Source organism: Blastocystis hominis (genome assembly GCF_000151665.1).
Source record: "Blastocystis hominis, Singapore isolate B (sub-type 7) whole genome shotgun sequence assembly, scaffold_14".
Classification (NCBI taxonomy): domain Eukaryota; class Bigyra; order Opalinata; family Blastocystidae; genus Blastocystis; species Blastocystis hominis.
Window position 1 is genome coordinate 120,456 of NW_013171821.1, and position 22,622 is coordinate 143,077.

The 22,622-nt window shown below is 47.0% G+C and overlaps 10 protein-coding genes; 5 read left to right on the top strand and 5 right to left on the bottom strand.

Annotated features, from left to right (window-relative positions):
* The first annotated feature begins 20 nt into the window (after window positions 1-20).
* GSBLH_T00001808001 (uncharacterized protein) lies at window positions 21-2,836 on the top strand. XM_013040275.1 has 6 exons: window positions 21-180; window positions 213-606; window positions 637-1,859; window positions 1,889-2,258; window positions 2,408-2,580; window positions 2,611-2,836. The coding sequence occupies exons 1-6, from the start codon at window positions 152-154 to the stop codon at window positions 2,771-2,773; spliced, it is 2,352 nt and encodes a 783-aa protein (XP_012895729.1). The 5' UTR covers window positions 21-151; the 3' UTR covers window positions 2,774-2,836.
* Window positions 2,837-4,010: 1,174 nt separating this feature from the next.
* Window positions 4,011-4,190, top strand: GSBLH_T00006334001 (uncharacterized protein; the record flags this gene model as incomplete). The annotated part of the gene is made up of 1 exon (XM_013040276.1): window positions 4,011-4,190. One exon carries the CDS (start codon window positions 4,011-4,013, stop codon window positions 4,188-4,190), a length of 180 nt encoding a protein of 59 aa, XP_012895730.1.
* Window positions 4,191-4,904: 714 nt separating this feature from the next.
* Window positions 4,905-5,882, top strand: GSBLH_T00001809001 (uncharacterized protein; the record flags this gene model as incomplete). The annotated part of the gene is made up of 1 exon (XM_013040277.1): window positions 4,905-5,882. The coding sequence occupies one exon, from the start codon at window positions 4,905-4,907 to the stop codon at window positions 5,880-5,882; it is 978 nt and encodes a 325-aa protein (XP_012895731.1).
* A 2,065-nt stretch (window positions 5,883-7,947) lies between these two features.
* On the bottom strand, window positions 7,948-8,835 carry GSBLH_T00006335001 (uncharacterized protein; the record flags this gene model as incomplete). Its single annotated transcript, XM_013040278.1, has 3 exons — window positions 7,948-8,496; window positions 8,529-8,640; window positions 8,675-8,835. The coding sequence occupies 3 exons, from the start codon at window positions 8,833-8,835 to the stop codon at window positions 7,948-7,950; spliced, it is 822 nt and encodes a 273-aa protein (XP_012895732.1).
* Window positions 8,836-9,117: 282 nt separating this feature from the next.
* Window positions 9,118-11,370, top strand: GSBLH_T00007041001 (uncharacterized protein; the record flags this gene model as incomplete). The annotated part of the gene is given in 12 exon segments (XM_013040279.1): window positions 9,118-9,182; window positions 9,213-9,262; window positions 9,296-9,506; window positions 9,518-9,635; window positions 9,666-9,860; window positions 9,898-10,276; window positions 10,305-10,710; window positions 10,732-10,765; window positions 10,799-11,034; window positions 11,046-11,231; window positions 11,236-11,310; window positions 11,340-11,370. Coding segments are annotated over 12 exon segments (1,986 nt in total).
* Window positions 11,371-12,694: 1,324 nt separating this feature from the next.
* GSBLH_T00001811001 (uncharacterized protein) lies at window positions 12,695-14,637 on the bottom strand (the record flags this gene model as incomplete). XM_013040280.1 has 12 exons in its annotated part: window positions 14,464-14,637; window positions 14,353-14,430; window positions 14,182-14,322; window positions 14,080-14,151; window positions 13,913-14,050; window positions 13,790-13,881; window positions 13,698-13,758; window positions 13,553-13,666; window positions 13,369-13,524; window positions 13,266-13,338; window positions 13,144-13,235; window positions 12,695-13,114 (listed from the first exon to the last, which is right to left on the bottom strand). The coding sequence occupies exons 1-12, from the start codon at window positions 14,557-14,559 to the stop codon at window positions 12,695-12,697; spliced, it is 1,533 nt and encodes a 510-aa protein (XP_012895734.1). The 5' UTR covers window positions 14,560-14,637.
* A 540-nt stretch (window positions 14,638-15,177) lies between these two features.
* Window positions 15,178-15,446, bottom strand: GSBLH_T00001812001 (uncharacterized protein; the record flags this gene model as incomplete). Its single annotated transcript, XM_013040281.1, has 2 exons — window positions 15,178-15,346; window positions 15,376-15,446. The coding sequence occupies 2 exons, from the start codon at window positions 15,444-15,446 to the stop codon at window positions 15,178-15,180; spliced, it is 240 nt and encodes a 79-aa protein (XP_012895735.1).
* A 1,898-nt stretch (window positions 15,447-17,344) lies between these two features.
* On the top strand, window positions 17,345-18,553 carry GSBLH_T00001813001 (uncharacterized protein; the record flags this gene model as incomplete). XM_013040282.1 has 3 exons in its annotated part: window positions 17,345-18,071; window positions 18,103-18,198; window positions 18,229-18,553. The coding sequence occupies 3 exons, from the start codon at window positions 17,345-17,347 to the stop codon at window positions 18,402-18,404; spliced, it is 999 nt and encodes a 332-aa protein (XP_012895736.1). The 3' UTR covers window positions 18,405-18,553.
* A 999-nt stretch (window positions 18,554-19,552) lies between these two features.
* Window positions 19,553-20,364, bottom strand: GSBLH_T00001814001 (uncharacterized protein; the record flags this gene model as incomplete). XM_013040283.1 has 1 exon in its annotated part: window positions 19,553-20,364. The coding sequence occupies one exon, from the start codon at window positions 20,362-20,364 to the stop codon at window positions 20,122-20,124; it is 243 nt and encodes an 80-aa protein (XP_012895737.1). The 3' UTR covers window positions 19,553-20,121.
* Window positions 20,365-21,221: 857 nt separating this feature from the next.
* GSBLH_T00001815001 (uncharacterized protein) lies at window positions 21,222-22,542 on the bottom strand (the record flags this gene model as incomplete). XM_013040284.1 has 9 exons in its annotated part: window positions 21,222-21,378; window positions 21,409-21,524; window positions 21,559-21,655; window positions 21,687-21,781; window positions 21,811-21,933; window positions 21,965-22,078; window positions 22,110-22,328; window positions 22,359-22,427; window positions 22,462-22,542. 9 exons carry the CDS (start codon window positions 22,540-22,542, stop codon window positions 21,261-21,263), a joined length of 1,032 nt encoding a protein of 343 aa, XP_012895738.1. The 3' UTR covers window positions 21,222-21,260.
* Between the last annotated feature and the right edge of the window lie 80 nt (window positions 22,543-22,622).

Sequence of the window (22,622 nt, forward strand, 5' to 3'; positions counted from 1 at the left end):
ATAGCAGGGTGATGCAAAGAGTTCGATTATACGGACCGAAAGCAAGGACATGCTGTCATCAGAAGAATTGATTGTCCAATTTGTCGAGACAATTCTATCGACCTACAATAACCAAATTTATATCGGCAGTTACATAAACTGTTGCAAAACGATGTTTTCGTTGTCGAAGCTGCGTCCGAGGTAGCCGTTGTACAGCGCGATCAGTGCTTTAGTATCTTGTCCGATTGCAAGAGTCCGAAAGAAGTTCAGAGCGATCTAATCTCCAGCTGGCTGAATTTCTTCAACGGCGTTCCCGCCGACGCTCTCAGCGAGCAGCTGACCAAAATGAAGGAGCACATCTCCCACCTTCACGACACTCGTCCTCGCTTTTCCTTCCCCTCATCCCCAGTTCCGCCGCAATCCTGGTACTACGACCCTGTGGACATTCTCTACGCCCAATACCTCTCTCCGCTCCACCTCGCTGCCTGGTGCGGGTACCTCGACTTCTTCGCGTTCTGCGGCCGCTTCCCTTCCCTTCGCGCGCACTTCATCCACAGCCGCGACATCCTCGGCAACCTTCCCCTCCACGCCTGCTACTTCGTCTGCGACGCCTGGCTGGTCCCTCTCGTCCCTCTTTTTCCCCGGTCTCACCGCCAGTCCGACCGCGCCTGCCCCGATTTCATCTGCAGCTGCCGCTACGACGCGCCCAACGCGCTGGGGCTCCTTCCGCTCCACATCGCCTGCATTTTCAACCAGCCCCGCGGGGTCGCCCAGCTCCTCGCGCAGCACGTGGACCCCCAGACCCCCGTCCGCTTCTTCTCCCGCGATTCTCTCGACGTCGCGCTCGCCGACCTCGACCAGCTTCGCGACGCCGTTCTCCTCACCGCCCTCCCCGCCAAAACCCCCGCACAGACCGCGCTCCCCGCGGGGACCGCCCGGTGGGGCGAGGGTTCCGCGGGAGACTCGCTCTCCTTCGGCCCCGCCTGCAGCGACGCCTCGTTCGACGACGGGCTCTGCATGGCGCGGTATTGTTCCCGCGGGAATAACCCGGACGGCGGGCGAAGCGACCGCGACCCCTGCTCGCTGCATGGAAATCATGGATCACTGAACGGCTCTCTGACCGAATCTTTGACCGAATCTTTCACGGGATCCTTCACGGAATCACTGAACGGCTCTCTGAATGAATCACTGAACGCTTCCTGCACCGACTCCTTCTGTCCCTGCTTCCCTCGCTGTTTCCTCCCCTCTCCCCGCGGTTCCTCGCCGTGTCTCTACGCTCTGGACGGCTTCACGGCTCTGCACTTCGCGCTGCACTGCTCGGCGCCTCGCTGCGCGCTTCTTCTTCTCCCCGCGATTCCTCACGCCGCATCCGCGCTCTCCGCGCCTTCCTCGTTTCCCCGCGGTCCCTCGCCCCTCCAGGTCGCTTCCCTCCACGGCCTCGCCTTCTTCGCCCTCCTCCCTCCCTCCCGCCACCGTTTCTTCGCCCAGTCCCTCCCTCGCCTCTGGTCCTCCCGCGGGAATCCCTCCCGCGAGCTGCTCCCCTGCGCCGTGCTCAACGCTCTGCTGGCCTCCAACTATCGCTCCCTCGTCCGTCTGCTTCGCGCGCGCAGCGACGCCGAGGCCGCGGGGCGTTTCGCGCCGCTCCACGTGGCCTGCGTCCTCCTCGACGAAACGCTCGTTCGCCTATTGGTCGGCTACGGCGCCGACGTCCAGGCGCGCACTCCCGCGGGGGAGACCTGTCTTCACGTGCTCGTGCGTTCCCAGGCGGAACCGCGGGACGGATCGCTCCGCGGGAATCTGCTCGGACTGCTCCTCATGGCGGGGTGCGATCCCGCGGTTCTCGACGGCGAGGGCGTTTCGCCGCTGTTTGCCGCGGTGGAGTGCGTGTTTTGGCGGGAATGCGAAGTAGGCGCGACGACATGCATTGCGTGAGCGTGCTGCTGGCGTACGGAACCGCGGGGAAGTGCGGGATGGGGCGGGAAGGACGCACCGCGCTGGCGGAAGCGGCGCGAAGACGAAGCGAAGATTTGACAAGGTTGATCGCGAAGAAGGAGCCCGCGTGGATGAACGTGGCGGATTCCCGCGGGTGGTTTCCGCTGCATTATGCGGTGGCGGCGGGGGATATTCCCGCGGTTGTGTTCCTGCTGAATTGCGCGGCACCGCTGAGCGGCGAAGCAGTGACGGATCTCGAGGATGCGCTGAAGGCGGCGCCGCGAACGCTGCAGGGCGTGTACGAAGCGCTGGGTCCCGTGATTCGAGGGCAGTTGCAGTTTATAAACGTAGGTTGATGATGATGATGATGATGATGGGAGTGGGAATGAAAATGGTGATTATGAAAGGGTGGTTGTAATGATAATGATAATAATAATAATGGTGGTGACAACAACAATGATGATGATGATGATGATGATACGATGACGTGATGTAGAAACTGTGTCCTAGCGAGAATCGACATAAACTGGGCTTTTTCTTACCGAACAAGCTGGTGGAGCGGTGCATGCGCTGCCAAAAGCGGTTCTCGCTGATCACAACGAAACGCCATTGCAGACGATGCGGCCAGGTGCTCTGTTATAACTGCTGTCAGGCCAGCTCGGACAAATCGTGGGGGTTTGGAGGCCGAATTACGCGTAGAATTGATCACATCTGCGAGCAATGCCGAAGCTTTGAAGCGCGCAATGCAGGAGGGGAGAAGAGTTTGAGGAGGTTTGAAGACGGCGTCATGTCGTATTTGGTGAGAGTGGATGCGACGCGGTTGGATCGGAGAGGAACGAGTGAAAGCAAGTGTGATGATTGAGGAAAAAGAGAGTGCCATTTTTCCGAGATCGTTTTTCGTTTTGTTTATTTTCAATGAATCTCTTCGCTGTTTGTTCGATACATTGCAAGTATTTGCTTTTAAAACAAACAAACAATCGATGAGTAGTTGATTGTATGCGGATTGTTGATCATGCGAACGACATGGCTGGAACATAACGCACAGAATCATTTTTCCTTTTTGAATAGAATGTATGCGTTGACTTATTTTTACATGTTCGTTTCCCCAGTTTCCCCAGTTTCAAGCAGACGAGAAAAGGAAGTGGATGAGTAGCAACACGGAAAAACGAAAACACTCAGGCGCCTTCCGCAATTTTTGGGCAGGAGTTTGCGGTTCTACGTGTGGTACGATTTGAGTTTGAGTTTGAAATTTAGGAGTGATTGTTACATGTCCCCTGGAACTCGTTAAGACTCGGAGTCAAGTGATCACTGAAACTATGGCTTATTTGTAGTCTTCGTTTAATGCACGCTATGGAGGGGTAAATGGGGTAATAAGTGGTATGAAAACTGTGGTTAAAAACGAGGGGTTTTTCTCCCTCTGGAAAGGCTGTTTGGTTTCTGTTTTCTGCTTCTATGACGCGTAGCTAATGCTCGCAAGTGTTGCGCCCACGCGAGGAGTCCATTTTCTCGTGTATTTTCTAAATCACGTCCCTAAGCAGATAGATATGAATCGACCAAGCCCTTTCTGAATGAGCACTTTCCATCGATGTCCTCTACTCTCAACGCTCTCTGCAGAAGCATTATCGCAGGTGCGACCGCTGTAACCTTTTGCAATCCCATCTGGGTGGTTAAAACACGCATCCAACTTCAGACAAACGTCGAGCCTGAACTCATATCTTTCATCATCAATCATAAAAACAGCAGCAGTGACCTTCATGCCATGCATCAAGCATCAAGCGCTTTCGAAATTATAACAGCATTGGCGACGCGATTCGTCGCATTTACCGCGAAGAAGGACTGCGCAGCTTCTTCAAAGGACTTTCTGTTTCCTATTTAGGCCTCACTGAAACTGCCATTCAATTTACCTGGTATTTCTGGAATTCCAAAATTACGGGTAGTTACGACAGTTTCAAACGATTCGTCTACAAACACAACGACCATCCCTCCAAATTCTGCGTTGTCTTCTGGAATTCCATTAATCGTAGCTATTTTGCACGGCCGCTTTGGCGAAATTAGTGGCGACCACCACGACTTATCCGCACGAAGTGGTGCGCACGAGAATGAGGGAGCGGACGGTGGGAACGGAGTACTCGACGGTGATTTCGTCGTTCAAAGCGCTGTATCGAGAGGCAGGAATGCGTGGAATGTATGCGGGATTTACGGCGCATGTGCTGCGAACGGTTCCGAACGCGGCGATAATGTTTGTGATCGTGGAAGTACTGCTCAACAATTCGCTGTAGTTGTGTCTGTTTGTTTGAAAAAAACAAATGATGCGTGAATGAGTTCATGGGAAAGACTTGAAGTTGATTGAATGACGATGTGTTTGGATATGGGAATCATATAAACAATGTTGGTCGTTTTCTAAGTTATATTTTCCAAATCAAATAAAGACCCTCAATTGGAGTTTTGCTGCGTTAAGTTGTTATTAGGAAGGATTGGAATGAAAATGATGATTTTGAGTAAAAAGATAGTGCTTGTACTGGAAGTGATGTGATTGTGACGGTAAATGAATAGCAACAATTATAATTGGAACTGTAACAGGCGACATAAACACATAAAAACGATTAGAAATAAATGAAACGCTTTCATATTACACGAATTATTGATCTACACATCCATAGGAATCGTTTCAAACCCGATCAACAACAATGGAGCGTATTGAATGTAGAGTGATATAGATAGTAAAATAAACAGAGGAAGGAAAGGGAAAACGCGGTTCAGTATTATTTATTGTATGGTACTAAATATCTACCATAAATGAAGTATTTTATTTTTTCAGTAGCTGTTATCTAGTTTTTTTTATTATAACAAATTATTGTTATAAAACTATTTATTTTATAAATTTCTGTATTTCGATGCATTCAAACATTGCTGATTTTGTCAATTCTGCTATTAACAACTATCATGTCGATAGTTCCATTATTCAAAATGTGCAGGCATGCTTGAGTAAAGAAATGAAACCAAATGGCTGGATTTCACTTATTTTGAGTAATAGAGAGTGCGTAGTATTGCAGTTCGATAATGGAGTATTCATGAATCAAGGATTTGTGCTCAATGATGAGAAAGTGTTGAAAGTGTTTGGAAATCATCAAATTGGTGCTATTTCATATAATGAAGAACAATCCATAGAAGTAGTAGAAGGAATCGTGGATTTGGATCATGGAAGTCGATTTGAAGGATTGGTATTGACTAATAAAGAAAAAGAAGGTAAAATTGGAATTCCATTTGGATATGGTGAAATGTATGATGATGATGGATTCTTGGTGTACAAGGGCATAATGATCAATTGGAAACGATTTGGATATGGAACGAGTTATCATGATAATGGTTTGATTGAATATGAAGGATATTGGTGTGATGATAAGCGATTTGGAAGAGGAATCGTATATGATCGATATGGTAAATTAGTGAATGAATGTGAATGGTATAATGGAATTGAATGTAATAATGAATATGAAGGCGATGGCTCAAAACCAATGAATATCGGAATCAAACATTTGAAACTGAGTAACAATTGTGTATTGGTTGATTGGGATGTTTCATTGTTGTATAATTTGGAATCAATCGAAATCGGCTATTATTGTTTTGAATCAGTGCAAACATTCCGAATCGAAGGATTGAATCGATTGAAAACTATCATAATCGGAAACAACTCATTTACTAAACGCAAAATGATGATCGGAATAAGGTCTACTGATTATCGAAATAGCGAAATATACTTTCTATCAAAATCATTCCACATATTGAATTGTGAATCATTGGAATCCATTCAAATTGGCCGATGTAGTTTCAGTGATTTTGCTGGCGACTTTGAATTGAAGAATCTACCACAATTACAATCCATTCAAATTGGTACAATTGGAAGTAGGTCATGCAATTTCTATTATAGTTCATTTGTGATTCGAGGTATTGACATGATATTGAATATTTGAATGATGCATAGATCTTCCAAATCTACAATCCATTTCATTAGGTTGGTGTGCATTCCTTGATTCCTTAACAACAATAATTGAAAGTACTGAATGAATTTGAATGAAATGATTGATGTAGATCTTCCATCATTACAATCCATTGAACTTGGTCAAGGTGCACTTCGTGGAAGAAAGAATGATCCTTTATGTTCGTTGCTAATGCGAAGTAATAATGGAATGAGTTAACATGATTGAATATAGATCTTCCAAATCTAACATCAATTAATACTAGAAGAATTGGATTTTGTTCTTATCACTCAGTGACATTGGAAAGTAGTTCTGATAATTGAATGTTGACAGTATATAGATATTCCAAATCTTAAAATAGTCAATCTACCTTATTCATTTCAGTACACCATATATCCAACTATAAGCAGTATTTTTAATTAGCACATTTTCAACTTATTAGATGTCTCTGAACTACTATTTCCAAAAGTCTATTCCTTTGAATATATTCAATCAATTGATTCAGTAGTTAGGTCTATTACCATCCCTTGTTGGACCTGTAATGATATTGATTATACAATATTTGATTTCTCTCGATTCACTTGTGTCGAATCAATCGAAATCAAAAATGATTGTTTTGCTTCAGTGAAATAGTTTAATATTGATGGATTAAAACGATTGAAAACTATCAAAATCGGAAAGAATTCATTTACTCATAGAAAGTATAGAAATGGAGATGATGAATCGAAGTCATTCCATATATTGAATTGTGAATCATTGGAATCCATTCAAATTGGCCGATTTTGTTTCAGTGATTTTGGAGGTGACTTTGAATTGAAGAATCTACCACAATTACAATCCATTCAAATTGGTACAATTGGAAGTGATTCTTGCAATTTCTGTCATAGTTCATTTGTGATTCGAGGTATTAAACTGATATTGAGTATGTATAATGCATAGATCTTCCAAATCTACAATCCGTTACATTGGGTGATGAAGTATTCAAGAAATCCTTATCAACAATAATTGAAAGTATTGAATGAATTTGAATGAAATGATTGATGTAGATCTTCCATCATTACAATCCATTCAACTCGGTAAAAATGCACTTTGGGGTGAAAATATCGAGTCATGTTCGTTGCTAATGCGAAGTAATAATGGAATGAGTTAACATGATTGAATATAGATCTTTCGAACTTAACATCCATAGATAATACGAGAGGAGGTAGTTTTTATCATTCTCGTACTCTTCTATTAGAGAGTATTTTAACTGATTGTTAATAGTATTTAGATATTCCAAATCTTCTACATATAATACTACCTGACAGTTCATTTTGTGTATGTTCAATCAAAATCAATTTTCGAGTTTTTGCTTTTTGTATTCTTTTATTCATAGATGTTTCTCCCACCCTAATTGATCATATCGAGAGAGCAGCACTAGAACGAAATCAATTAGAGTTACTTGGCTGGAATGTAAATGGGTACGATCCCTTTCTTGATCTTTTCTCTGATTAATCTAATGTTCATTCAGTTTTTCCAGCGTTAAAACTCAGCACTTAATTGCATTTGGTTCTATGGAAATTCAATGATCATTGTATATTCAATGCTTACTTTGTTTGTTTTAAACCCTTTGCCTTCATTCTTTAATTATTAATTGATTCAAAATCCAATCATCGATTGATTCCTTTTTTATCTCAACCCAGATTAGTTAAGTGAGCATGTTCTAATCCTTTATGTCATCGATATTATGAAAGATTATTAAAAGAATATCTCAATTAATAAAAGTCAAACTGAGGCAATCCACTTTGTTTCAAAGTACAAAATAGATATTACTACACCTGACATGTCAATAACTGGCTTTTAAACGATTGGGTTGAGAATACCAAGTCATGGTATAGGAGAGACTCATATTGTGTTTTTGTTGACTTGGCCTTCATAACTAGCAATAAGTGTGACAGGAATACTTTGCATTCTTTCGATGAAAGCACGATACTAATTCCCAATGCTTCTCTAACAAACACCCAATCAAATCAACTGCTTCATCCTGACCCTCCTCTCTCTCTCTTTGTAATTCTGTGTCTCACGCCGAATTCTTCTCCAGCGCCTTCTTCAAAATCGCGGATATATCGTTCGCCTTCGCCGAAGCGATCTGTCCACAGCGAAGCAACAAGCTCTCACTCACAGGAATTCCGCCGAGGAAATGCACGCCGCAAAGCTCTCCGAAGGCATTCAGTACGAGAGAAATCATTCCTTCTTTCACAGCTTCCTCGCGTTCGTTTGGATCCAAAAGCGTTAATTCGCTGTCTAACAAACAGAACGAAATGCTGATTGGCTGGTAGTGCAGGCACAGAGGCACTGGTTCTTGCTCGTTTGGAGCGTAGATACGAACCTGCGTGCCGTTGATGGAGTAGTCGGGACGACGGAAGTAGCAGAGAGATGATGTTGCGGCGAGGACGGCAGCGTCGAAGATGTTACCGTTATTGTCGATAATATTGACGTAGCAGTGCACGGAAAATACTTTTTCTCCAGGAATAATACAGAGAGACTCGACATCCACAGTGTTGTTGTCTTTAAGACTTCTCTCCAAAACGCGTTGAAGCTCAAACCGGACATCATCTGATAACTCCGTCTATTCCTCACAATGCACTCTCAACAAGCAACTGTATATTCACGACCTCCCATGGGAGTGACGTTCACATGAATCGTAAACAGTCCTTCATTTGGATGGTCTGAATAACCAGACACGATCTCACAGTTCGTTATAGCACACACCCTACCCAATGACTCAAACTAACAACGGTTCCTACTTTGTATCACCAATAGATACGATTGATGATGATTGTGAATCAGTCCGAGATAAGTCAATCGCGATATCCCGAAACTCTGTGAGATTGCGACCATCTACCCGAATACCCTCCTTCGCAGCATTAAAAATAAAATCTCTCTCAATAGTGCTCACAGGATCCATTGTATACGATTTTAGCGGTAAATACTGTATAAATACAAAATAGATGAATAGAGCAAATAATAGATCACAAAATCAAAGGAGTGAACTGATTATTTGGTAGAGTCTAAAACTCACTCAGAATATGAAATAGAAAAAAGAAAAGAACTCCGAAGCGGGGAATCGAACCCCGGTCTTCCGCGTGACAGGCGGAAATACTAAACCACTATACTACTTCGGATCTGTTTTTCCCTTTTTCGTTTGACCTTTAAATACTACGACTTATTCTGATTGTTTTCCCACACAATGCCTAAACGACAAAAGGAAACCTCTATCAACCACGGAAATCGAACCAAGCAGAAGAAGGAGTGGTAATAATTGACTTTTAAATGGGATTGTAGGGGAGACAAGTCTATCAGTAGTTCCAAGGGCAAAAACGATCATCGCCGGAGTACGGAATTTGTTTCAAATTATATATGTTTAGAAACTCTGGAAGATGAGGAACTTCTGGATGACGCAATGCTAGGAACGGACGTGGGGACTCAACGTGTGGAGGAAGAGAATCTTGAAGAAGTGTCGGACGTGGAAGTGGAGTCGGAGGTGAGGGATCCTTATCAGCAATGGTTCGCTACACGAGTCGTAACAGAGAGCGATAAAGCTTCGTTTGACAAAATTCTGCATGATTTGGACGTGGTGTTGATTGTAGGAACGATTTCCAAATGAAAACGTTGAATTTGGATGAGAAAATGCAGACAAAAGTCTCTGTGAATGGCCTGGATGATTCTGTCGATTACTCTACAGTCCAGTGTGATGTCGCCCTAAAAGTAGTGTGTTCGCATAGCCATCGAATCTAGGAGCGGATTAAGGCGAAAAGTGAGCCATACCTCGCCCAGCTCCGCGAGAACCATCGTTTATTCACTTTATTCCAACAATTGACGCACTATCACGACATTTTATACACATCCGGCATCGAGCTGGGCCCCCCTTCCGACCACAACGATCAGCTCATCTCCGCTCTCAGCATCCACATGCTCAACCACATCATGAAGGTTCGTTTGCGTCCTCCACCACTCACTCACCCTGCAGGCGAGCGACTTCGACCTCTCCCACACCAACACAATCCGAGCGCAGAAGCGTCTCCTCAACGAGCAAACGCACGAGCGAATCCTCCAGAAAGACGCTCTCAAGAAAGGCCTTCCCTACACTCCCAACCCGGACATCGACCTCTCCGCGAAGATCGAAATCCCCACGTTCCAGGACCAGGGCTTCACGCGTCCCACCGTCCTCCTCCTCTGCCCCTATCGCCACTACGCCTTCCACTTCGTCCACCGCATTCTCTCCCTGCTGCCTCGCAAGATCAACGTCTTCGGCAAGTCCAAGTTCGATGAGGAGTTCGGCGATGATTCCGACCCCTCCGAGGCGCGCCAGCCCTACTGGAAAACCTATTTCCCGGGCAATAACGACGGTACTCCTTTCCTCTCCTTCTCACGCAGACTGCTTCCGCGTGGGCGTTTCATTCCGCGGGAGCACGTTCCGCCTGTACACCGACTTCTACAACAGCGATCTGATCATCGCCTCGCCGCTGTCGTTGAAGCAGATCGAAACGCGTCAGGGCTGGGACTACTTATCGTCGATCGAAGTGCTCGTCGTGTACGGCGGCGATATGATCGCGATGCAGAACGTGGACCATCTCCGCGGCGTGCTGGGCAACACAAACAGCCCGCTCGTGAAGAATCGCAACACGGACTTCTCGCGGCTGCGCGAGAGCTATCTCTGCGAGATGCAGAAGTATTGCAGACAGACCGTCTTCGTCAATACCGCGCTCACCAGCCAGTTGCTGGCGCTCTTCCATCGCGCCTGCTTCAACCCCATCGTTGGCGATCGCTTCGCTGGTGTTCTGTAGGGTCGGTTTGAATGCAGGCCCGTCTACGAAGGCGCCGTTTCCGACATTCTCGTTCTGTTCTCTCTTTTCTTTTGATCGGCGTAGTCTCCGCCGCGCCAGTTGTTTCTGCGACTGCCCTGCGATCAAGTCACCGACACGTCGACGGTGCGCGTGAAATATTTAGAGAACAACGTGCTGAAAGTGATCAACAACCCCGCCTACAAGAAGATTCTTCTCTACTGCGACAGCTACTTCGAGTATGTCTACGTGAAGCGACTTCTCATGGAAAACTGCGACGAGCGCGAATGCGGAGTCATCGACGAGTGGTTCCCCGCGGGGAGGTTGATTGTAGATATATGACGGACGCGAGCAACTCGCGGAATCGAAGCTATTTCGATAACGGGACGATCCGCGTGCTGCTGTTTAGCGGGAGATTTGAGTTCTTCCGACGCATGCGGATTTACAATGCGCAGACCATTTATTTTGTGAGTCCTCCCTCCTATCCGAACTTGTGGCGAGTTATTGAAGAGAATAAGATGTAGCTATAGCGATTTTGTGAATAATATGAAAAATGGAGAAAAGGAGGGAAAAGAACTCAGTGTCGGAGTGACCGTCCTGTATACCAAGTTTGATACTTATGTGGTAGGGAGGAGGAGGAGGAACGAGGTAAGAAGTAGATGGAACGGGTGGTGGGAACATCGAGGTACAAGAAGATGCTCGCCGGGAAGAGAGATATGTTTTTATTTTGTTAAGATGGGATGGACTGCGTGTTTGTTTTATGCAAAGGCTGTACCGGAGAAAATCGGGGATCACGAGAAAACAGACGGATGTTGCGGCTATAAGCTTGTTTTGTTGGTAGCACGCAATGGGCATGCATTACATCGTATTCTGCTTCGAAATGCTGGTTTTCTTCTTTAGGTTGCTGGGGAAACCTTGCGTTCCATACAGCAGGAATAATACAATTTGGATAACAAGGCCAGTAGTACTACGCAAGCGTACGTGGTTCAAGTGAGGATTTGTGGTCAATCACTTGTTCGTTTGCAAAGTGAAAATAAGTAAGTATACACCTCACACTCTTCATAGGACGGGTATTTCTCCACGTCTATATAGAACGGGAGTGAGTTGCTCTATCAGCCCAAACACTTTGTTCGTTAGTCTAATTACTTAAGTGTGTTCTACAAACTAAATTCTTCCTATGTCTGGAATCTTGCGAATCGGTAGTTTCTTTGCACCTCACATGGACAATTTGGACCATTCACACAAAAATGTACTATTATTACTATTATATATATTATTATTTTTTTTACTTGTATTTCTATTTTCACTTTATGTATCCCGGTATCTCTATTGATGGTAGGCGTGAAGAGGACACTCAGTGTCTTCCATTCTCACAACCTGCTCCTGTGACTGGTGATTATTCTGATCAAGATGGAGAATTCCATACCAGCTCTTTGCGACGTTCAGCGTCGTGTACAGAGTCTGGGCCTGCGATGCACCGTTTGAATTCCGAAAGTGCATGTCCTTCTGGTCTACCAAGAAAAGCGAATAATTTAGAGCATTACCGTTCTAGGTCCTCTCAGAGTTTGAATCTTAACGTTACAACGGCTCCTAATTCAAATGTTCCCGTTTTTGTTATTTCGGATGTGTCGTCCTCGTGTTCTGAAGGAGTATCCCGCCTTCCCTCTCTTTTTGATGACTATTTTTGCAATCAGCGTGTGGATTCGGAGCTCAACCTAAAGGGTGAGCCCAAGGACCACACAACCAGCAATTTTTCTTTAAACTCCTCGTCGTACTATGCGCACCGTTTGACCAAGTCTCCGTCATATAGTTGCTATTCTTTAATTTGCTCGTCCGATAATGACGAGATTCCGCGTATTAATTATCATGATACCTCCCCCTTTTCGCTTCCCGAATGGACTCTGCCTCCTAGCCATTCCTGATTGACGCTTTTTCTTGTTGTTTCATTGTTCTTTTACGTGAAAACGCATGAGCGCTCTTTGTTCAACAAACAATCCACACTTCAAGTCGAGCTAGCTTTGACATAAATCCACTATTCTCCTTCCCGCACTGCGTCCGTATCTCCATCACATCTCGCTTATACGCCTTCACTGCATCATGATCTTCCTTCACCTCCTCAAACTCCACCAGCAGCCGCAGCTCGGCCTGCAGGCTCTTTATCGCATTGAACAGAAGCAGCTTGTGCTGCGTGATGCAGTCGTCCACCGAGAGAAATCCCTCCGCCAGGCTCGGTTGCCTCGGTTGCTTCGGTTGCTTCGGCTGGCTCGACGGCTGGCTCGGCTGCTTCGGCTGGCTCGCCCGGCCCGACTGGGCTGGCTGAGTCGATAGAACCGACGATTGTCCCGACTGGGTCGAGTGCAGCGATAATGTCCGATGGGCGGACGGCTGGCTCGGAGACGACGGCTACAGTCAACCCAACGCATCAGCACTACGGAGCGAGTCACTAGAGCGGATCGCCGAGGAAGCGGCGTGGGGATCTTCTGCAAACTGCCATTCCTTCGCAAGCTGCCGTTCGCTTGCAAATCTGCGCGTTAGAAAGCCCAGAAAAGCAAACCGTCGATCGGGAAGATGGAGGAAGCGACGGTTAGCAGGCCGTAGCCAGGCGAACAATCGAAGAGCTTCCGGTCCTTGATAATCAAGAACCACTGAACAGATACAAGGAACACGCCGTCGAATTTGGAGTCGATGCGCTGATCGAGGAGGAGGCCGACGAATAGATTTTGATTAGCTTTGTCCGGATAGCCTGATGGTGAAGAAAGGCAAGAGAAACAAGCCGATGTATTTGATGGTGCCGTAGCGGATGATATTGCTGTCTTTGAACATTACGTGTTGATTTAGAACGAAAAGCCGATCGTTCTGCTTAAAGGAAGAGAGGCTGCGCGACACGGACGCGGAAGAGCGTGGCTTCAGCGTTTTCAAGGGCGACGGCGCCTGTCTGGGCGAAACCGAAGGCTGCTAGATGTGAATTCCGTGCAGAAAGCAGGACAGAGCGTAATGTCCCTCGCTCGCTGCCCTTCTTCCTGGAGGCCGGCAGTTTGCTGTTGATTCTGAGTTTTACGCACGCAGAGAAAACAAAACATGGAAGCGAGCCCAGGATAGTCCTTGTCACAGAGCAATACGATCGAGCGCGCCTTGACTCTCACTCTTTCGCTGTAGCTGGACACAGCTTTCTACGATGAAGCCAAATCCGCGAATACCCACCACAATCGCGAGAGAGATGATCGTTTGGAAACTGTCCACCACGTTGGACGGCCAGTACTTGAGAATGTATTCCAGACACTGAATGCTCGTATCAGCTACCTTCTCACTGAGAAAAGAGGGGGATAGAAAAATCAATACCTTCGATTATCGATCGATGTGGTTATAACGGTTATATTTGTTTTCATTACTATATTTTTTGTCATCGAAAGGCAGGTCTGAGCAATGCTCGAACTAATCACCTGGTGGTTAAGGCAGAGAGACGCGAATACGGTGATTCCCGAAGATACTTTTTCTAGATATGTAGGAAATATATTGGAAGCGATTCTGTCAAAGGAGTTCTTTAAGTTTTCGGAGAAAAGCTGAATAATTTTACAGGTTTTCACCACGATTTTCGAGCGATTATCGTTGGCCTGCGCTTGATAAGATGTAGCACCAACTACGAGAGAAATGAATGACGATCGCAAATCCGTGACGTCGGAAGCCTTTAGGATAAAGCTCTCGGGATGCTCAGCAACGGACTAAGAGATCAGTGGAGAAGCAAGAATTCGCACTTGTAGCTTATCCAATGCCTTCATCACGTCCTCAAACGCAGAAGACTTGCTCTGCAGAACAGAAACAATTCCGGAAACGTCCAAAGGACCAGGCATAAGATTTATTCGAATTCCAAATAGGCAATTATCGGAACGAAGCTAAGCACAAACGATAAAATTAAAAACAGCACTAGGAAATGCTGCAACGTAGAGATAATACGAGCGAAAGCAACAAACAAAAAGCTCCAAATAATGGAATTCTACTGGTTCTTCTTCTCCTCCAGACTTGGCTCCTCCCTCACCGTTTCGTACGCGCGGCTCCTGTCGTAGTAGAAAAATTCTTGACTCAGCTTGCTCAGAATCACATTCATGTATTTTCCTTCCAGTGGAACAGCCCACCGAATGCAGGGAGGCTCTCCCATCATGCTAACCAAACAGTCGTAAAAGCAGTTCTAGTTCGCATGCACAAACTTGCTCTACCTCAAGAGTGTTCACTCTGTACTGCTTTAAATACTCCACGTAGCTCAGATCGTAGCGAATCATGTTGATTTGGTCCCACAGCAACAGCAACGAAAAGATGCTGAAGCAGAGCGATGAGAAGACCTCGATCATGATTACGACCAGGTAAAATGCGGAGGAATCAATCTGGGGGTACCAAAACCAAAGCTGGACTCGAGGGGGGAGATGGCGAATGAGATCAAAGGAATCACGAAGAAGATGAAACGAAATGTGCTTCTAGTTCGGTAAGGAGTTGCAGAGAAGGCAGCAAACGACAAGATCGGCGCGGTGGAGCCACAAAAAACCGATACCAAGAAACGAAGCGAACACTTCTCCGACGTGAACGTAGAGAAGGAAAAGGAAAAAGTGCTTCTGGTTTCGAGCGCCTACGCAGTTGTTGATCCAGCTAGGGTCGAAGTACGCACCCAATCCTACGGGCAATGGTGATCCATCTTTAGAATGCAGGTTTTACACCGGCTACAATGGTGAGCGCGAAACGGTTTCATCCGGTTACATTTTCTGAAAGGGAGGTGATGAACAGACAAAACGTACTTACAATAACAACTCGCGTTTGTTTCTATATACAACTTACGCTCTTCTTCAGAGATTTCCTACGAGAAAAAGCAGGAACGGGTACTCTACTCTAGACTGAATTACGCATCCTGGTTCTGTAGTCGTCGACTGGACTCCGCACCAAATAACCATGAAAACCAGTAGATAGATAGTATCTCGAAGAATGCGTCCTTTTAGGGAATACCCATAAGAGGGATAAATGATCCAATAAATATTACACCAAAAAACAAATGCAACTTGCAAATAGGCCTATTCATCAGCGCAATGCGCAAAACGAAACGCAAGTCATCACAATAAGTCCAGAAAGGTCGTTATAAACGAACCAAATTCTTTTCCCACAAAACATGATAAAAGTGTGAAAGTGTGTTTTTGAAATATATTAATTTGATGTTGCTTGGTTGTTGCTATCCACACTGCAATACCATATCAAACTTGCCGCTAACAGGAAAGCAGATTCTTACAAACCAAGAAAGAGTTATGATATTGGTAGGAACCAGATATGATACATAATTGTAGAAAGGAAATACGAAAAATGTTGGTGGGTGCTAAGACGTACAGTGATTGTACGCTCATAATAATCAACCTTCTTATAATGATGACTGGTTACTGAAGGTTAAGGATAGGAATTTTATTCAGTCTACCCTGGTTTCAATATATTAAAGTATGGACTACGTTCAGCTTTTGGAACAATTTTCTAGTATAGGTAGGCATCGTGTCTTTTGGCGGGTTTCTAACGTCTTAGATAATCAGCAGCGACAGCAGGCTGAGAATGAATTAATGAACCGATTGAATGAGAATTTTCCGGAATATGTGACTCGTATGATGGAGATTCTTGTAAACCAATCCTACAGCGATGTTTGCCGACAGATGGCTGGAACTTTATTTAAACGATCGATCTCAAGCCTTGTAGGCGATGTATCGCTGCTCGTTAACGTTTCTAGAACGGGGAAATTTTGGAACAAAAGCAAGTAATGTGGAGGGATATGGACAGCACATTACGCGAACGAATTAAAAGTGCAGTACGCAATTTGCTGAGCTCGTCAATCTAGATGACACAATGTCTTGGTGATAGTTCTACACCTGTGCGCAACGCGGCTGCCTCCGCAGTTTCAGCCATCGCAAAGATCGAGCTCCCGATCGGTCTGTGGGATGATCTCTTTGTGAATCTCGAATCTGTGATCATGAACACATCTCTGGACTCGGGTCCGCGCATTGCGTGCGTGGAGACGGTTCGCTACATCTGCGAAGATCTTCCCAGCATGAACGTTGCTCTGTCCAGCACGATCATGCAGCTCCTTCTAAACGTCCTCAGCACCGAGCAGCCTCCCGATCTCTGGTCCGAGGCGGTCCACGCTCTCGCCAGCGCGCTCAACTTCGCGGAAGGGTTCCTCGAAGACTCCGCGCAGCTCCTCCGACTCATGCAGGCCTTGCTGAACGCTTGCCGCGCGTCGTCGCTGGAAGTGCAGTGCCAAGGCTTCGACTGCCTGAATATCGTCTTCGAGGACTTCTACCCGAAGATCGGTCCGTTTTTCGACGAGTTTTACAAGGCCTGCGAGGCGGCGCTGTGCAGCGAGGTGTCCGAGCTGGCGATCCGCGGCGCGCTGACGCTCTACACGCTGCTGGACGTGGAGTTGGAGGAGGAGCAGATGGGCGAGCCGACGCTGCAGCTGGGCAAGCAGTACGGAGAGAAGCTGGCGCGGAGCTTGTGCTCGGTGATGGTCAAGCAGGAGGAGGACGACACGGGCGAGACTATGACGCCCGCAGCGGCCGCAGCGACGTGTCTGCGCGCGCTGGCGGAGGTGCTGCGGAACGGTAGCGACGCGCAGAGGCGATGAGGCGTAGATTTGGTGCAGGTGGTGTGGCCGTTCGTGAACGACAACATCAACTCGAGCGACTGGCACTACAAAGAGGCCGCCATTATGGTGTTCGGCTGCCTCCTGCAGGGCCCCGACCCCTACTTCATGGCGGACATCGTCAAGTCGGGCACCTCCATGCTGCTCACCATGATCCTTTCCGACCCCTCCGTCGCCGTCCGCGACTCCGCCGCCTGGGTCCTCAGCCAGATCTGCGCGCGCTTCCTCCAGGTGATTCCCTCCGAGCTCACGCACCCGCTGCTCGACTGCCTCGTCGCCGCGCTCGACATGCAGCCGCGCGTCGCGCAGCACGCCGCGGCGGCGCTCTCCGCGGTCTGCGACGGCGTGGCGAACTCGCCGTCCAGCGAGCTGCTGCAGCCCTACCTGGAAGTGCTGCTGAACAAGCTGCTCGGCTGCGCGCGGCGCATGGACAGCGCCAGCAACCAGCTCCGCGAGAGCGCGGCGTACGCCCTGATGAGTTTGATCGCGTGCGCGGGTCCGGGCAGCGAGGAGCTGCTGGTGGGGTTCTATCAGTTCGTGCTGCAGCAGAGCGAGAACGTGCTGGCGGCGCAGGTTCCGGGGAGCGACATGGAGCAGGCGTTCTTGCTGCAGCGGTTCTACTGCATCGCGCTGGTGGCGCTGCTGGAGCGACTGAAGAGCCTGGTGAAGATCGAGGTGGACCGGATCGCGACGCTGGCGCTGCGAGTAGGAGAGGGAGGAGAGAGCGAGGCCGTAGATCCTGGAGAGCAACAACACGTCGGCGCACCCGCAGGCGATTCTGCTGTACCAGGCGTTGGTGATCAACACGGGAATGGACGCTCTGCGCTACATGGTGGGAAGCAGCTCCGCGGTTTGACCGTAGAACGATTTCTTGTCGTATATCGTGATGGCGATCTCGCAGCCGAACGACGTGTCCACGTGCCGCTGCGCGATCAACTGCTTCAGCGACATTCTGCTGACGATCGGCAGCAGCGAGGGCTCGCAGGAGCAGCAGCAGTGCGCGGTGCAGATCCAGAAAGTGCACAACATGCTGATTAAGAGCGTGGTGGAGAGTCTGAAGAGCTCCAACACGCCGAGCGACATTCTCCCGGACCTCTTCACCTGCCTGTCCTGCTTCTACTGGGAGATGAAGGAGCTGATTCTGCCGTTCACGCAGGAGATTCTGGAGATCTCGTACGTGGCCTCCAGCACCACAAACATCACCACGACCTTCCAGGAGGACTTGGAGTGGTACGAGCGGTTGTTCTGCTCGGTCGTGGAGCTCTGGGACTCGATCTCGAACGTGGTTCTGACCATGGGTCCCACCGCGGATTCCTTCCTCCAGGACGCGCTCAATCTCGTCGGACGCGTCATGGTGAGCAAGTTCGACTCGCAGCAGCTGGACAAGGCGATGGTGCTCATGCTGCGCGATCTGGCGTACGAGATGGGAGAGCGAGCAGCGAAGATGGTGAGTGTGGGGGAGCGGAGTGAGGTGTAGGTGTTGGACAGCCCCGCGTATCACTCGCTGCTCTCGCATTGTCGGGATATTGGCGGAGAGTGCGCTCAAGCGGCGGAGGAGAGCGATAGGGCGCTGGTTATGACGAGTCAGCATGTCTATACGAATTGGTAAAGTGTTTTATGTGTATTGGTTATTTTTCGGAGTGTTTGTTGCATACCGCTTCGCCTTGTTGGAGAGAATGGGATTGATAGGAGCGATGATGAGCTAAGGATTTATAGATGCGATGATGAGCTAAGGATTAGCCTGTCGATACAGTGAATAGTGGGAGGATGAATGCTCTGACTACGTTTTTGGGGTGATGCAATTGAAAAATGGAAGTGGATAGCAAGAATCAACCCATTGGAGGATCTGAATTCGTGGCGATTTGATTAGGATATACTTATTAGCTGTACTTTAAGAGGATATACATCCACCAGGAGCTGTTCCAGATATTGCAAGCGTTGATTGGAGTGATGGATTGGATTTCTTTACTGATCCTCGTGTGTATTGCCATTATTTTGTGTGCTGCTGATTGGTTGCTCATTCGGTTTTATCTATCGGAGTTGGAGAAAACGAAAAGCCGAATTGGATTTATTATTGTCGTTGTAAATATCCTTTCAACTCTGCTTCCTAGGGATTATGTTTCTTCGTTGCGCAATTCGCACTCTGCCTTCTTCCGGTGGATGACACTGCGAATGAATTCACCACGGATTGTGGAGTTTTAACCCCCCGTCAAGTGAAGTGTAGAACTGGGACTCTACGTGTGATTCCAGTAGCATGCTTATGCTATGGAATGGTGTGTATTATGCATTAATTTTGCTTGCTGTCTGTATTCTACCTGTTTGCGTTTTTCTGTACGAAAACGAAGCTTCGCTGCTATATCCACAATTGTTGCACTCACTGCTCCACCCTAACTCCACCTTTTCTCAAAAACTATCAAAACCCGTCACCGTTCTTATTCTTGTTGTAGGGTCAATAGGAATCACATCGATTCTCGCTCTGCTCTACTATTTTCTAGAAAGAAATGGAACTACTGTTGATGGCGACTATACCATTTCTATCCGATATGCAATACCCAGTCTTGTCACTCTTTGCTCTTGGGTATTGTTCATCTTCTTTGTTCCTTATGGAATGGTTTATTTGCCAATACACCTGTTTACGTTGCTTTTGAATCCTTGCATTACCTAGAGAATTCCTTCAGTATGTACGACGGAGAAAATCCGGACGTTTTGAGGAACGACTTCGCAAATCGGAGGAAATGAGTCGTCTTTTACGACTTCAAGTTCCCGAACTGGTATCAATCGGTGAGAATCTTCTCAAAATAAATATCCGTTGTGTTACAAATGTTTTGTGTCTTTTATCACACACCAAGAACTCAACAAACAATCGCTTAAACTTAGAGACCGCATTTGCTTTCATGCCCGTATCAAATCGATGAATCGGGTGTATCAGCAAGCCACGTATTGCACGTGTCTCTCCTCTTCCACATAGGCGTGAGATGGAGGAACAGTTCCGATCCATCTGTAGAACTGAAGTAGAAAGGAAACAACGTGACGGGGAAGTGACCTTTGTTCTTTGGAGCGCTTTCCTGTTTTGTGGCTCCCTCCTCAGTCTGCTTCTTCTCGTTTCGATACTGATTCACCTTGTTGTGTACACGATTCCGCTCAATTTGCGCGGGAAACCATTAATATCTTGGGGAATGGAGGCTTTTACAGCTTTGCAGTGGAAGTACCCTTCTGTCATGATGATTTTTGTAAATCAACGGTTCTATTTATCAACGCTAGACTGACTTATTTGCCTTGTTTATTCAACTATGCGCTCTTTCAGCCCTTCATGCTTTGGGACTTGGTTCCTACTCTCTCGAACGGCACGCCACATTGTTAAATGCCTTTATGATCAACAGCTTGGTAGTTCTACTCACTGTGCCAGCGAATTTGCACTTTCTCATCTTGCTGTATCGCGATGCCTTCGATTCTACTGCTCTGCAAACACAGATTCTGCAGTTCGAAAATGGCCATTACATCTCAATGATGATGAAATATGCTATTTTGGAGTTCGCCTTCTTGTTTTTTACAGGAATTTCTATAATCGTGATGCTGATTCTCTATTTCTGTAAACCATTCCGTTGGGCAACGCGTCCTGCTCCCTCCGAAGAAGTGATCGAGGTGCATGAGAAGAAGGTGAGTCGTTGGATACAGTTCTTCTCTTCGTCATCCAAGCAAACCTTTGAACAAGTAAGAGAAGAGTATTCCAAGCTAATCGCTCTCACGCAATCTTCTCATCTTTCCCTCTCCTCGTTTTCTCTTTATTCAAACAAACAATCAATTAATCCAATCCAATCCCCTTCCACGCTTCCTCATTATTCAAACAAACAATCCAATCGATCCACTTCCCTCTTCTCTCTCTCTCTCTTTCTATTACGGCAAGATTTCTCCCAGCAATACCGAATGATCGCTGCTCACCGAGCAGATAATCGGCTCAATGGGATGGAAATCCACGTCATTCACCACGCTTCGATGTCCAGGCAAGCGATACCTATCTCTCAACCTCGCTTTCCTCTCTCACTTGATTCCTAACGTCGTCGTATCATACACATACACGAATCCATCGCCACTTCCGCACGTCGCCATCGCCAAATCCGGACTCCATGCGCATCGCAATAAGTTTCCACTGTTTCCCTGCTGTCCATTACTCTCTTTCTCCCTTTCATCGTACCGTATGGCCTCTCATCAACTTCAGACAGCGATTCGATCCCTCGAAATACGCGTTTATATCCCAAACACGCAGACACGCATCCAACGAATGGCTCATTCTAGGAATTCCAAAAATCGAGAGCATTTTACAGATAGCCTCCATCCGGAGCCAATCGAATGCCGGTAATCATTTCGGAGAGCTGAGGAAGCACGATCGAAGGCGTAAACGTGTTTGCTTCGAAGATCTAGGGTTTGGGGAATTCCAAAAATCGACTCGAATTATGCCATCGAGTCCTCCCGTGATTATTTGCGTGGAATCTTCGTTAAAACAACATGAGGTCACTTGGAAGTCGTGGGCGATCGTTTTGACAGCTTCGCGCTCGCGAGCGTCCCAGAGCTGGGGATAAGGATAGAGAGAAATGAGAAACCTTGCAGGTTCCATCATCGGAACAACTGATGAGGAGATGGTCATCTTGCTTGGAACCATCTACACCGTTTACGAACGATGTGTGACCCTTGAGTTTGCGTTTTAGTTGACCATACTACTTGGAAGCTTCAGGAACAACAACATACAGCAGCATCCCAGACACATACCATCTTATCTGCTCCCACAGAATATAATTCGGTGCCATCGAAGTTCCAAGAGACTTCCAGCACTGCATTCTTGTGTCCTTGCAAAAGAGCGTAGTTTTGACATTCTCCATACACATCCCACAAAAATATATTTTTGTCCATTCCCGCTGTTGCTAGGTGCTGCCCATCCGGAGAAAAGCGCACGGTATAGACAGCGTCCTAGAAGTAACTCGTCCTTCGAGCACCGACTTTGTGTCCGACCAACTCAAGATTTGGCGCTTTTAGATTGGAGGTACGAGGTGGCTCATCGAAATCTTCCTACACGTTGATCAAACATTTCAAAAAATCAAACCTTCACAACTACGGCCATATTCTTCTCCATATCGGCTATAACGATATCGGTAGAAGTCCCATTTCCCGGAGTACCGCTCATCCTACTCCTAAACGGTGATTAGACATCTCTTCGACTCCACATTCATCACACCACCTACTTTGTGTGCTCAAAGCAATCCA